This window comes from Nycticebus coucang, chromosome 5 (assembly GCF_027406575.1).
Source record: "Nycticebus coucang isolate mNycCou1 chromosome 5, mNycCou1.pri, whole genome shotgun sequence".
In the NCBI taxonomy this organism is placed as follows: Eukaryota; Metazoa; Chordata; class Mammalia; order Primates; family Lorisidae; genus Nycticebus; species Nycticebus coucang.
The window spans coordinates 88,270,138-88,286,097 of NC_069784.1; the positions used below are offsets into that span (position 1 = coordinate 88,270,138).

Below are 15,960 nucleotides of genomic sequence, written 5' to 3' on the forward strand. Positions count from 1 at the left end.
AGACTGATATTATTGATTCAGGATTCAAATGCAGTCCCATTCTTTGCCAATCCACAAATAATAGGCTTGGGTATGCTGTGAACCCTCTGAAATCGAATAGAAACTGTATTGGCCTATGTTCACTTCTCTTAGAGAAAGGTCAACATACTTGGGGGCCCAGTGAAAAGTAAACCACTCATAGCTTTGGCAAGTGTCCTTCAAAACAGTTCAATTATTTTAAGATATATATGTATTTCAGTGATTTGCAGCTATATTGGAGGAATTATTCACATTACAAGTAGTTTCTTTAAATAGACTAGATTCCTGAGAATACGGTTTGTTTATGACTCACTACCTCCTTGGTCAAGAGCTACCTGGAGGAATGTCATGGGAATCTTTACAGTTTGTGGCTCAGGACACTTACCCTTTGTGTCTCTTAAGACCTTATCTGGTAAATCAGGACCTGTGTTAACTCTGATCATGAGATCATAAGGACCAGAAAAGATTTAGGTAGAACTCTGTTTTTAGCAAGGATTACCCCTAAGCCATTTCAAACACTGAAATGAAGATCTGAAGAAATGCAAACTACAAAACCAAATATCCATTACCTGTCAGTATCACCATATACAACCCTAGCACCCCATTTCTTGGTATCATTCACCAGTTTAATAGCTCGTTCCAAGGTCTCTCTGGCTTTGTGAACAATACTATCACCAACCTGTTGGTACAAACACATTGACAATAATTTAACATAGCTCAGTATAAGTCAATATACTTTAACATATAATACTTAAAATTATTAAATATTTCTAGAAATGAAACAAGAAGAATGTAAAAAAGAAAACAAACTAGTCAATAGTGTCATCATTCTTTCTACAAGTACTCAAGAAGAAAATGAGATGAATTTAAAAGAAAGAACCATCAATATACAGATTTGCTTTTAAGTCAGTATTTGTGCAATTGCACATGAACTTTATGGACACCCTGTAATAGTAAACTATTTAACTGCAAAAGAACTTTATGGAAAGCTACTTTAAATTGCACACCAACTTTATGGACATCCTTTATAGCAGTAAGCACACTGGACTGTACTTTTCACAAGGTACGCAGCTACATTTCATTCTTACTGGTATAGAAACTTAATTTGGGCATTTTTTTTTTTTTTTTGAGACGAAGTCTCACTATGTTGCCCTTGGTGGAGTGCCGTGGTGTTCCAGCTCACAGCAACCTCAAACTCTTGGGCTTAAGCGATTCTCTTGCCTCAGCCTCCCAAGTAGCTGGAACAACAGGCACCTGCCACAATGCCCAGCTATTTTTTTCTTGGAGCTGTCATTGTTGTTTAGCTGGCCCAGGCTGGGTTTAAACCTTCTACCCTCAGTACATGTAGCTGGCACTGAAACCACTGTGCTACAGGTGCCGAGCCTTAATTTGGGTTTTTAATTAAAATCATAAATTCTGTTGAGGCCTGAGTGCATAAGAAAACCTTGAGAATATGAACTATGATGTAATACTTAAAAAAAAAAAACATGTTATCTCATTGAAATTTAAATTGAATAAAATGCACAATCTGTTACCTGATGCAGCTTTCAAGCAAGGTACACTTTTAAATATGTGAGGACAAACAGCCGGACAGGGTAAGCCATCCTAGTGTCAAAGTCAAATATGCTTTTGAGATACACGCTTTCAAAGAAGTACATACACATACACATCTTAAATGTCAGCCTAATGCTGCCTACTCTGACCCATTTAAGTTGCACGTGGAAGAGTCAGAAACTCTTACAGCTGCCCCTGAAGACCATGTAATATGAAGGATTCAGTAGCTCTAGGGTGAAGGGGAGAAGGAAGGAGCAATAATTAAATTCACTGATTCTGTTCCTCTGTACCATGGTTCCTAATTTGAATAGCACTACTCCATTACAGGGCTAAGCAGGAATTTAAAAAGAGGAAAATAAATGGTTTCATAACTTAGGTAATTGTGGGAGGAGCCTCAAAAGTCATAGTAAGAAAAATATTGAAAGTAAAAATTAATTCTTTGAAAAGAGATAAAGGAAAAGGGAGAAACAAAGTATAGTCAGTTGAAAAAATTATCATATTTATCTTTATCATAACTATGAACAAATAGTAGGAGAAAAATGTGAACATACAAAATTTTAATATGAAGTCAGTGACAAATTGTGACAGAGACATTAACCTACAACTATTAGCTACATTATTTATGCTCCATATTCTCTTTATAGAAATTCTTGCTTATAAAATCTTGCCTTTCTCTATGATAGCCTAGATCTAGTGCTTTTTTTGATTGTGTGTTCACTGAAGGAAAGCACATGAACACAGTCAGTAATTCATTTGTTCTTTTAAAAAAAAATGTTGCTGATAGCTTCCATTCTTTATAAAACTGGTACTAGTTTCCACTTATTCACTCTTATTCACTACAGGCTCTTTCTGTGGTGGTTGCTGCCTTATCCATTTATGATGTCACATACAGGTTAAAACAACATTGTACTGTTGTGAAGCTGGCATATCATGAGGGATCAAATGCATGCTTGTAATCATTAACCTCAGAATATCAGAGAAGTCCAAGGTCAAGCAGGCAGATAAATGCTTTGTAGTCTTGACTTTATCATGGTATGTAACAAAGTACTTCCTGGCAGAATTTTACTCCTAAACTTTCACTGCTAGTTCAAGACCCCTTAAATTCTGGTCATTCTAAGGTTAGGATGTATATATATATATATATAATTATTATTTTTTTTTTTGTCCGGGGCTGGGATTGAACCCGCCACCTCTGGCATATGGGGCCGGCTCCCTACTCTGTTGAGCCACAGGCGCTGCCCAGGATATATATATATATATATATATATTTTGTAGAGACAGAGTCTCACTGTACTGCCCTCGGTAGAGTGCCGTGGCGTCACATGGCTCACAGCAACCTCTAACTCTTGGGCTTACGCGATTCTCTTGCCTCAGCCTCCCGAGCAGCTGACGGACTACAGGCGGACTGCAGGCGCCCGCCACAACGCCCGGCTATTTTTTTTTGTTGTTGTTGCAATTTGGCTGGGGCTGGGTTTGAACCCGCAACCCTCGGCATATGGGGCCAGCGCCCTACTCACTGAGCCACAGGCGCTGCCCGGATATTTATATATTTTAAAAGAAGTATTATTTCAACATAATTTTATTACCAAAAATAAATTAATAAACAATTTTGAGAGGCAGGGAAGAAATTAGGGAACTATAGATATGGCCCACGAAAAGATGTCTTGGTTTTACATTAGTAATATAACCATTTCCATATTTTTCTCCTAGATCATATAGATAAGTGTTTTTCAGATGTGGGTAATAATATGAACCCCCAGGACTGACAAATTAGTTTTTTATATTACCTAAAAATATACTAACATAAACCTAGATAACTTCTCATTGCTCATAGCCTTTACAATTATAAAACCAAAAAATTTATCTAGCACAAACAAAAGCATATTACCATACCAAAATATTCAAGTGAAGAATAGTATGTTTTCATTTTATATGGTATTTTGCAGCTCTCAATGTAAATAAACCATTTACTACTGCCTTTCACAAGTTTTTGGAGCTCATTTTTTCCTGTGAGATATCCTTCCTCTGCTTTTCTTTTACTGAACTAATACAAAAAGTCAATTGTATTAGTTCCATGGTATTAGTAATGAGTAACTAATAGTATTAGTTCAATAAGAGAAACAGCCTTCACTAGGCATGAAAAGATCATTAACATAACAAGTCTACTCTGTGCTCTTCTGAATCATTAGCAATTATATTACTCTTCATACTATGTTGTACTCATGTCAAATAAACACCTTAGTTTAAGAAATAAGATGTCAGTTTTATTCTATGAAAAGTGTCTTTTTTTTTTTGAAACAGAGTCTCACTCCGTCACTCTGGTAGAGTGCTATGGCATCATAGCTCACAGCAATAACTCTTGGGCTCAAGTGACCTTCTTGCCTTAGCCTCTTGAGAGGCTGGGACTCAGGTGCCCACCACAATGCCTGGATAGTTTTTCTATTTTTAGTAGAGACAGGGTCTTGCTCTTGCTCAGGATGGTCTTGAACTCCTGAGCTCAGATGATCCACCTGCCTCAGCCTCCCAGAGTGCTAGGATTATAGGTATGAGCCACCACACCTGGCCAAAAGCATCTTTCAATTATTGCTGATCACTGCAAAAAGAAAAGTTTGCTTTATATGCACTGGTATACCTAATACGGAATGATTGTGGTTTATTCTGACATTTGGACAAACCAACCTGACTATAATCAGATCTCTATCAATACATAAAAGGAATTATTTAGTACCAAGGTTGTTGTAAATACTGCTATAAAATTGGCACTGAAATCTCATGCTAATAGACGGTTACAATATGGTCATCCAGATTATGCAGATGTGTGTATGCTAATTTCTAAAATAATCATTGAAATAAAGACACAGAGAGTTCTCACTGAGGAAACCCACAAATCTCCAAGAATATGTATGTACACAGGCTTGGTTTGAGAAAAACTAATCCTATGTCACACAAGTGAAACCCTTTAAAGTTTCAAAACAAAATGAAATCCTTTAATGAACAGGCATTCATTTAACACTGCTTTAGTCTTTCTTTTTTCTTGGAGATGGGGTCTTAATGTGTTGCCTGGGCAGAACTCAAACTCCTGAGCTCAAGGAATCCTTCTGCTTTAGCCTCCTGAGTAGTTGGGACTACAGACATACCACACCACACCCAGGTATACTTCAGTTTCTTCGGAAAAAACTACAGATTTGTATCACTTGCCTCGACGCATGGCATTCTTCCAGAAAAATGAGCAGATGTATAACCATATGTGACATTTGCTATCAGCTTAAGTCCTAGCTGACGTGCATCGAGCATTCGTGACAGGACTCTGTCTTGCTTGTAAGCCTTCATTGACTGCTTCACCATTAATCTAGTCTTCAAAATTTCTTCAAGCATTCTTGGTAGCACACCCTTTCTTACCGAAGGCTATCATAAAGAAAAAAGAATGTTTAAAATCCCTTAAACATTTTAGGTCTAGATAATAAAGAAGGAAGCAAAAAGTACAATAATGGCCAACTGTCATGAATTAAAACATGCTAACAATAGACTGACCACAGTACTAGTGGCCATCAATATAAAATCATCATGTTTTATTTCTTTGGAAGAGGATTTTCTCCTGAGAGGTTCCTGTAATGTTTATAAATTCAATGGAGCACTACTATGTGAGTTCAGAGACCTCCAGGAAGGAGGATGTCATCTAGTGTAGAAATGACCATACAACAAGTTCAGAGGGAAATTTTGTTCAAAACTTTGATAGAAACCCCCATTCTTTCAAAAAGACACACCAGACTTGTATCACTCATAACCAACCTCAGTTTTTAAAGATCTCATCCTAACGACCCCACACAGTGATCTGCATGGAACTCCATTTATCTACCTTGGAAGAATGATGAGCTGGGTTGACTCTGCTGACATTCAAACCTGCAGTTCCAGGGACTCTAGGTATTTCAAATCTGATGCTTAGACCACTAAGCCATCCCCTCCGGCCTATATTTATTAGCAATCTGGAAGAGGGGATGAATAGTGAGGTGATAAAATTTGTTGATGCCAAAAAAAAAATCATTTGTATTAATAAAGACCAGGGAGAATTTATGAGAACTCCAGTAGGAATGAAAACCACAACACAGTATTAACGTTGATGATGATTCACAGACACGTGCAAGGTAATGCATGTCAGAGCTAACAATTAAAACCTCAGGTATATGATAATTACACACCTGAATATTAAAAAAAATCTTATTTTTATTAAGCTTTACACATTGGGTCAAAATGTAGATGCAAGTTTTTAAAAAGCTGTTAAGGATAGATATAAAATAAGCTTCTAAATATGTGACAATGGGAACATATTCTAACCTCTAATTCATTTGGTGTACGTTTTGAACATACATAATGTTTTAAGACATAATACAAAAAGAACAAGGACCAAATATGCAAAAATGTATATGATGTGAAAACTGATTTTTACATAGGAACACATTTAATAAAAATAATAAATTAATTTCCATGTCTCCAAGAAGATCTCATCTATGTCCCTGTAAATACTGTACCTTAAATTTTTCTAAAAATGAAATACATCATAAATTATTTGGTAAAATTTTTCTTTATCTAAATTGCTAATTTCAGTTTAGCATTTAGCAGAGATGATGCTACTTTTGCTAAGTACACCAGAATGAATTTGAGGACTGGTGGGGTCCACTCTATCATCAACCACATTATTCTAGTAGAGACTCATTGCTAAGAAAATATCAAAAAAGGATAAAGATGGCATATGAAAGACAATATAATCTCTCTTATTTTGTCTTTCATTTATGAATTTATTCTAATCTCTTTTGAGAGAAGATAAGAGAGAGAAAAAAAGGACTTTATTATTGGTTTGGGCATCTTCTTGAAAAGGCCATCAATGAACATATTAGAGTATCAATAATTTTAAGACAGTCTCCATTTATTTAAAACAGTAGGAGAACAATCAGCTTTTACAATAAAGCAATTTAAATCTTTGTATGTTAATATCTTTTGGTCATCAAATTGCTATTTATGTCTGCCAGATTCTAATAGAGGGGAGAAGATATACTTGAACATTTATTTCTTCCAATATTTCATTAATCAAAATTTAACAATTTAAAGATTTAAACTAAAATTTGAGCAAAACAGAATTTTTCTCCCTAAGTGATTTCTTAGAAGAATTTTATATCTTTGACTTACTGAAATAAAATATTCAGGTAACTTGATGTTTTCGTTTCTAATATGCACCAACAATATCTAAACCATAGTTCTCCACAAGTTAAGTCACAGTTGATACCTTTCATTTAGTAGCGAATATTACCTTGACAAAAGCTACTCCATTGGGTGACACTGTGATATCATGCCTAATTTCATAAAGTAAATCTGGAGGTACTCTTAGAGAGGTACAGCCAAATTTGAACTCATCATACCTGTTAAGAAAAAGAACACTAAATAAAACTTTTTCACATCAAAGAATGGAGACATTAGGCAATTTTAGGAATCTTTACAATTCCATCAGAAATTCACTTTTAAATATCTAAACATAATCCAGATACTCAGTTATATGTCTACTTGTTGTATGACCAAATCATAGTTCTTCAAAAATGTTCACAATTGAAAGAAAGACCTTTTAAATGGCACTATCCTAAAATTTATGGGTAAAATCTATATTGAAATACCAAATTTCAACTTTATATATGATTTTATTTTTACTAAGTTACTTTAAGAAAAATGTAAACTTTAAATAAAAAGTTTATAAATTTATAAGATTATAAATTTCCCCAATTCTTTTTCTTAATAAAAAGACAGGATTAACGATACATTTTCCATAGATGCTTCCTAAGAAGGAGTATATAAGAAAACCAACACTTGTTTTTAAATACATAAAAATCATTATAAAGGAAGACTCTGTATTTCTTACAAGTCAAGAAAAATATCTATTCTTTCAAGAATTTAAAATGCTATCCTTATTCAGCTTATCAAATTCAATTTACATGAATTAATAAAAGCTAACATTTACATTAAATTTTTTTAAAATTTCTTATTTATTTATTTTTTAGAGACAGAGTCTCACTTTATTGCCTTCAGTAGAGTGCCGTGGCATCACAGCTAATACCAACCTCCAACTCCTGGGCGATTAGGTGATTCTCTTGCCTCAGCCTCCTGAGTAGCTGGGACCACAGGCACCTGCCACAATGCTTGGCTATTTTTGTTGCAGTTTAGCTGGTCCAGGTTTGAACCCACTAACCTCAGTATATGGGGCCGGTGTCCTACCCACTGAGCCACAGGCGCCACCCTAACATTTACATTTTTAAAAAGCATAGACTATTTCTTAAAAAAGTCAAAAGAAGGTAATAGCTAGAGTTATAAGATCACAGTCCTCAAACTGTTCCACTGAAAGATGATTTACTTTCAACAATTAAACTAATTTTCAGTTTTTTTTTTTTTTTTTTTTTTTGAGACATAGTCTCACTATATCATCCTGGGTAGAGTGCTGTAGCGTCACAGCTCACAGCAACCTCAAACTCTTGGGCTTAAATGATTCTCTTGCCTCACCTCCCAATTAGCTGGGACTTTAGGCACCCACCACAACACCCAGATTCTTTTTTGTTGCAGTTGTCATTGTTGTTTAGCTGGCCTGGGCAATTTGAACCCACCAGCCTGGGTGTGTGTGGTTTGTACCCTACTCACTGAGCTATGGGCACTGCCCACCAATTTTCATTTTAAAAGAGACCATAGCTACATGTGGAGAGTGAAATAGATCAGCTGAAAGGCTGATCTAGTCATGATCTCCTTCATATAAATCATCCATTAAAGAAGCTGAATTAATCTATGTCAATTATTAGAGAATACAATAATGGATTAGCTGGGCTAAAAGCCCATTCATCTTACTGATACGGACACTATCAAGTGCAAAGGGATATTCAAAAAGTCTATCTAATTTTAGTAGGGAGTACAAAGCACATCATAATTGTAAATATGAAAAAACCTTACTTTCCCAAGTTCTCCACATGGCCAAGGCAGGTAGAAAAACAGTAGTTGTATGCAATCACAATAGAAGGATAAAGTGACTGGAAATCCAAAACCAGAACAGAGTTGCTGTAGAAGCGGGACTCAGGCTCCATAATTAGGGGAACACACTGTGGGGCTCTCATTCGGGATCTTTGCTGAATACTAGGTGTCACAGGAATATAGTTCATTGGTTTAGCAATACGCAACATCATTGATTCCACACGGTACTGCAGGCAGGGAGAGAGAGGTGATGAGAAGAAACACAGTTTAAATATAAATACATTAGGCACGCTTTGGTTTTTCTTACAGTACAATTACATAGTTTTCTTTTTTCTTTCTTTCTTTTTTTTTTTTTGAGACAGACTCACTTGTCCCCCTTGGTAGAGTGCCCTGGTGTCACAGCTCACAGCAACCTCAAACTCTTGGGCACAAGCAATTCACTTGCCTCAGCCTCCTGAGTAGCTGGGAGAACAGGCGCCCGCAAAAACGCCCGGCTATTTTTAGACATGGGGTCTTGCTCTTGCTCAGGCTGGTCTCAAACCTGTGAGCTCAGCAATTCACCCTTCTCAGCCTCCCAGAGTGCTAGTATTACAGGCATGAGCTACAGCGCCCAGCCAATTACACATTTTTAGTCAACTTTCAGGTGCTGAAGGAGACATATGTAAATCCTTTTACTATTCCTGCAACTTTTATAAAAACTATAAAATAGGGCGGCACCTGTGGCTCAGTCGGTAAGGCGCCGGCCCCATATACTGAGGGTGACAGGTTCAAACCCGGCCCTGGCCAAACTGCAACCAAAAAATAGCCGGGCGTTGTGGCGGGCGCCCGTAGTCCCAGCTACTCAGGAGGCTGAGGCAAGAGAATCGCTTAAGCCCAGGAGTTGGAGGTTGCTGTGAGTTTTGTGAGGCCACGGCACTCTACCGAGGGCCATAAAGTGAGACTCTATCTCTACCAAAAAAACAAATAAACAAACAAACAAAAAACAACTATAAAATATACCAAATAACTTATAAGTCAATTTGAAAAGACAGATACAATTAACTCTCTTTTGATTTTAAAATACAGCTATACCATAATAAACAAATGTAGTACAGACAATGGTTTGACAATTTCATTTAAAAAGTTGGTCAACTGTGGCACCTGTGGCTCAACGAGTAGGGTGCACCCCCATATACCAGAGATGGTGGGTTCAAACCTGCCCCAGCCAAAAACTGCAAATAAATAAATAAATAAATCCTAGTCTGTAACACCCCAATACCACTCTGTAATAATAAAAATAGCCCTAATAAATGATTTTAATTAAAATAAATAAATAAATAAAAAGCGGGTCAAGGGCTGGGCATGGCAGCTCACCCCTGTAATCCCAGCACTTGGGAGAACAAGGTGAGTGGACTGCCCTGAGCTCACAGGTTTGAGACCAGCCTGAGCCAGAGCAAGACTTGCCCCACTAAAAAGCCAGATGTTGTGTCAGGTGCCTGTAGTCCCAGCTGCTTGGGAGGCTGAGGCAAGAGGATAACCTAAACCCAAGAGTTTGAGGTTGCTGTGAGCTAAGACAGCACAGCACTCTACCAGGGGTGACAAAGTGAGACTCTGTCTCAAAACAAAATGAAACAAAAAAACCCCTGAGGTTCTAGGCATTAGCATCTTCCTTGATCTCTCCCGCTCCTGCAGGTGTGCCTCTTGTCTGCAGGGGCGCTAGTGAGCCGACCCTTGATGGCTTTTGGGGCACCTTGCATGGTATGGAGCCCACCAGGTTGGGTCCTAGTGACTGAAGATTTGATCAGTATGTTGGATTTTTTAATTCTAGATTTGGCATTCTACACTGAAGTCAGCATGGGCATTTTCCAACTCCTGATGAACAAGAAGGAACTTATTCCTTTGGCACTGTTTGTGACTATTGCTGCGGGCAGAGCCTTGTCTTTTGCTGTATATTGCTTTTGGAAAACCGACGTGATTATTGATAGAAAAAGAAATCCAGAACCTTGGGAAACTGTGGATGCTAGTGTGCCTCAAAAGGTTGTAACAATCAACCAACAAGGGAAACCTATTGAAGAATTGCAGAAGGTCTGAAGAGCAATCAAATGACCAGTCCTCATTTCTTTTTTCCAAAGAGTACTCTATGAATCTAGTGGAAACATTTCTGCACAAACTAGATTATAGGTAACAGTGTGCGGAAATGCTTCTGCTACATTTTTAGAGTTTGCCTACATATTTTGGACTCTGGATAAGGAATTAAAGGTAGTGCACCATGGGCGGCGCCTGTGGCTCAGTGAGTAGGGCACCAGCCCCATATGCCAAGGGTGGCGGGTTCAAACCCAGCCCCGGTCAAACTGCAACCAAAAAATAGCCGGGCGTTGTGGCGGGCGCCTGTAGTCCCAGCTGCTTGGGAGGCTGAGGCAAGAGAATCGTGTAAGCCCAAGAGTTAAGAGGTTGCTGTGAGCCGTGTAACGCCACGGCACTCTACCTGAGGGCGGTACAGTGAGACTCTGTCTCTACAAAAAAAAACAAAAAAAGGTAGTGCACCATAACCAAGTAGTGCAAAAGTAAGTTTCTATGTTTATTTTCCTATTGTAAATTTGAATCTTGGATATTGAAATTGTTATGTTTATGATATCTGAATGTTTTTCTTAAAATGTATAAAGATTTATAAATTAGCTTGTCATCTGTAATAAAATACCATTCGGGGGAAAAAAAGCTGGTCAATACTCATTTAGAAATTTATTTGGGAAAATTAAGAGAATGAAAAAGCTGTCACAGGAGACTTGAAATAGATGTTTCATAGTTTTTTTTTTAAAAAAAAAGAAACAAAAGGATTCCAGAATAAAAAGTAATTAGCTTATTACTAGCAAAATTGAATGAAGCAATTACCAATTGTTTATAATAACCACTACTAACTGACAGGTTGGAGTATTAATTAAAAATAGAAAGCACTCACAAGAACCATCATAGGTTCATTGAAACATTCTCGTGGAGTTTTAAAGTATCTTTGCCTTTCATTATAAGCCAGCTCAACTAGTTTTTAAAACTTGTGGGGTATTAACACAATAAATAGCTTATAATCAATAAATTTTAATAACTAAATAGGTAATGAAAAAGTAGTCAGGGCTCAGCACCTATAGCTCAGTGGGTAGGGCGCCAGACACATACACACAGGAACCCAGCCCGGGCCTGCCAAACAACAATGGCAACTACAACAAAAAAATAGCTGAGTATTGTGGCAGGCACCTGTAGTCTCAGCTACTTGGGAGGCTAAGGCAAGAGAATTGCTTAAGCCCAAGAGTTTGAGGTTGCTGTGAGCTGTGATGTCACAGTTAGAACTCTATTTTTGCTATATTTACTGAATTGGTAGATTGGAGAGTATTACAGGCATAAAGTATAAAAAATAATTAAAATTTTAGGATTTTATGAGGTTAAAGAACCTGAGTGATCTAATATAATATTCCGGATACTAGCTTAAAAAACTTTAGGTATTCAAATAAATATTTGTTGAATGAATGCATGAAATAATTTTCAGAAAGGTGTTTGGCAAAAATCTCTTATAATCTTGGGCAATTATTTATAGAGATACAAATTAAATGATTTCTAAGATTCCATCTTTTTTTTTTTTTTTTTTGAAACACCAGAGTGCAGTGTTGTGATCACAGCTCACTGCATCCTCATACTCTTGGGCTCAAGTGATTCTCTTATTTCAGTCTCCCAAGTAGTTGGGAGTGCAGGTGTGCACTAATTTTTCTATTTTTTTGTAGAGATACGGTCTTGCTCTTGCTCAGGCTGGTTCTGAACTTCTGACCTCAAGCAACTCTCTTACTTCAAGCTCCCAAAGTGCTACGATTATAGTAGCTGTGAGCCTCTGTCTCAGGACCCCTTTTATCATTAAAAAAAGAAAAAGAAAGGTAAACTTTTTGTCGCTTCCTCAATTCTAGGGGCATCTCTAATCACACTAACAATATTAAAAAATGCAGTATCATCTTTAAAGGCATCGACATTTAATTTATCTCAGACAACCAGCAGTGTCCATTTAATTTCTCAATGGTGTGAAAAACTTGGCAGTGGCCAAAAAGTTGGTTTGGAAAGAAAATAAAAAGTGGAGTCTGTCAGAGTGAAATTAAAGTTTTCCAAAAAATAAAACAAGATTTTATTACCAAGCTATTTATTAGTTGGTACCAGATAGAAAGTTTAAAAAATCAAATCACTTCTAACATCTTAAAAGTAAGTATATCACTCATATAGAACTTTGAAGTGAGCCAGAAAATTGATTTCCTACCTGTGAACCCCTTGTCAGTACATGCAAAAACTGAATGCCAAATAGTCTAGCCATTTCACTGGTTTTCCCAATCAGGTCCAGCTGTTCTAACATTTGGAGATTTCCACGGACACGGCTAACGTAATGATCAACCATTTTCCATCTGTTAAAAAAGAATCCATTACTATGAATATCAGGGAAAACTTGGACTTTTTTTTTTTTCTTGAGACAGAGTATCACTTTTGTTGCCCTCAGTAGAGTGCCGTGGTGGCACAGATCACAGCAACCTCAAACTCTTGGGCTTAAGTGATTCTCTTGCATCAGCCTCCCAAGTAGCTGAGACTACAGGTGCCTGCCACAATGCCTGGCTATTTTTTGTTTGTTTGTTTTGGCAGGTCCGGGCCAGATTTGAACCCACCAGCCCTGGTGCATGTGGCCGGTGACCTAATCACTGACCTACGGGCACCCAGCCTAATACTATTTTCTTTTTTTGTAGAGACAGAGTCTCACTTTATGGCCCTCGGTAGAGTGCCGTGGCCTCACACAGCTCACAGCAACCTCTAACTCCTGGGCTTAAGCGATTCTCTTGCCTCAGCCTCCCGAGTAGCTGGGACTACAGGCGCCCGCCACAACGCCCAGCTAACTATTTTCTATCAAACACCTATACATTAAAAGAGAGGTTACTTAAAGGAAGTCATGATAGGAGTTAAGAAGCTAAACATTAGAAAATATCAGGTATTTCAAGGGCATAAAAGCCAGTAAAAATATGTAAAATTTGGCTCAGCGCCTGTGGCTCCAGCAGCTAAGGTGCCAGCCACATACACCTGAGCTGGCGGGTTTGAATCCAGCCCGGGCCCACCAAACAACAATGACAGCTGCAACCCCCCAAAATAGCCAGGCGTTGTGGTGGATGCCTGTAATCCCAGCTACTTGGGAGGCAGAGGCAAGAGAATCGCTTGAGCCCAGGATTTGGAGGTTGCTGTGAGCTGCGATGCCAAGGCATTCTACCCAGGGCGACAGCTCGAGGCTCTGTCTCAAAAAACAAACAAACAAGCAAACAAAAAAAAAAAAGGTAAAATTTAAGATATATGGTTAAGGCCAAGGGAAATTATTTTCAATATTTTGCTTGATGTTGCTTTGTTCTTATTGTAAGAAAATTAACAATCCCTCTTAGATGTCACTGCTGAATCTGCAATATTATTTATCGTATCTATAGGTTTTTTAAAGGAACATAAAGGCTCTGGATTATTATGGTAAATACAAGACTGGTAATTTGGTGTCAATTTAGAAAAATCAGAAAAACAATTTTTTTCCCTCCAAAACATGACAAAAAAGGGAAGATAATTTTTATGACACAATATATGTGGTAAATATACAAGGTATGACAATTAAGTTCATGAAGTTATCCTAGAAAACGTGTCATATACCTCATTGATGAATATCACTATAGTCATCTTTGAAGTAACCCCTTGGGAAGCTAAGCACCGATGCCAATGCCTAGTCCACCATTTAAAGCAAATGGAAGTCTTTTCTGGAATGACCATCAAAGCTATTATTTTACAGCATACAAAAATATGCAACAACAACGATGAATGCTATTCAGCAAGATATTGCCACAGGCTGACATACGCACAGCTGCAAAGACACTAATACACCAAGGTTATGAAACCTTACTGAGTTATTTGTACAGTGCTGCCAACATAAGCACATGGTGGCAAGTTCATGAACTTAATTGTTAGAACTCTGTATATCAAATCAGTTTTGATACATGTGAAAATATAAAAGTTCTTTTTTTGGCTTAAATCTTTAAAAAATTAACCTCTTTTTTTCTACCTGTTTTGTTAAGAAAACAGGCAAGCAAACAACAAAACCAAAACCTTCACAAAATCTATAAAGAGAACTTTGAATATTATTATGTTATTAAATTATAAGCATGACCCAAAGGTTTATTGTGAGGAATAAAAATTATTAATTTATTAAACATTAAGGTTCAAATATGCATTGCAACCTTTAATTCTATTGCTTTTAGGAAAATATAGTCATATCACTGCTTAGTAAAAAGTTTAAAAATCTTTTCCTTTGATACATGACTAATACATACAAAAAATTAGAAAATGAACTTGAAGAAGAAAAAAATCACCCTATAATCAAAAGACAGATAATAAGTATTAGCAAGAATGTGGAGAAACTGAGACTCTAATACACTGCTGATAGGAATGTAAAATAGTGAAGTTCTTTGGGAAACAGTTTGACGTTTTCTCAAACGGTTAAACACAGAATTACTATATATTGTAAAATCCACCAAAAATTCTACTTCTAGGTATATATCCAAGAGGAATAAAAACAGAGGTCTACACAAAAAGTTGTATACCAATGTTCACCACAAAATAAATCATAATAGCCAAAATGTGGAAATAACCTAAATCTCTATCAACCGATGAAGGAATAAATAAAATGTGGTATATATCCATACAACAGAATATTTTTCAGCAATAAAAGAAAATGAAGTACATGCTCCAACATGGATAAGTCTAGATAGATAGCATTATATTAAAAGAAGCCTATCACAAAAGATCATATACTATATGATTCTGTTTATATGAAATGTCCAGAATAGGCCACTAATCTAGCGGTTCGAGGGAGGGGAGTTGGGATTGGAGAAGTCTGAGGGGATGACAGGAAAGATAAGAAGGGTCAAGGACAGTGGCTAAAGAATGAAGAGTTTATTTTGGGGGTAATGAAAATATTCTAAAATTTATCTGTGATTATGGTTGCACAACTTGTTAATAAACAAAAAGCCATTGAATTACACATTTTAAAAACGGGGGAAATATATGTGTATTAAAGCTCATTAAGCTATTAAAAAGAAGTAGGCAAACATAAAAAAAAACCTAAACTCTATAAGCACTCAATTCTTCAACAAAGTAAACAAATACTGTTTTATAATTTATATTTTAAACTTAATGTATTCTGACTATTTGCCCATATTTATTTTGTAGCTATTAAGTGTATCATTGTATAATTATAATTTATTCAATCAAACTCCTGTTACTGTTTTTTCTTTTTTTTAAGAGCCTGGGTCTCAATCTGTCACCTATGCTGGAGGGCAGTGGCATGATCACAGCTTACTGTAACTTTGAACTCCTGGGCTC

General features: G+C 36.8%; 1 protein-coding gene across 1 annotated transcript in view; it reads right to left on the bottom strand.

Annotated features, from left to right (window-relative positions):
• The window catches only part of REV3L (REV3 like, DNA directed polymerase zeta catalytic subunit), a 203,923-nt gene that overhangs the window by 25,880 nt on the left and 162,083 nt on the right, over positions 1-15,960 (bottom strand). Inside the window, exons 22-26 of the mRNA XM_053590624.1 lie at positions 12,830-12,971; positions 8,548-8,792; positions 6,875-6,983; positions 4,771-4,977; positions 588-697 (exon numbers count right to left, since the gene is read on the bottom strand). Of these exons, the coding sequence (XP_053446599.1) occupies positions 588-697; positions 4,771-4,977; positions 6,875-6,983; positions 8,548-8,792; positions 12,830-12,971 (813 nt within the window). The remainder of the gene's footprint in view (positions 1-587; positions 698-4,770; positions 4,978-6,874; positions 6,984-8,547; positions 8,793-12,829; positions 12,972-15,960) is intronic.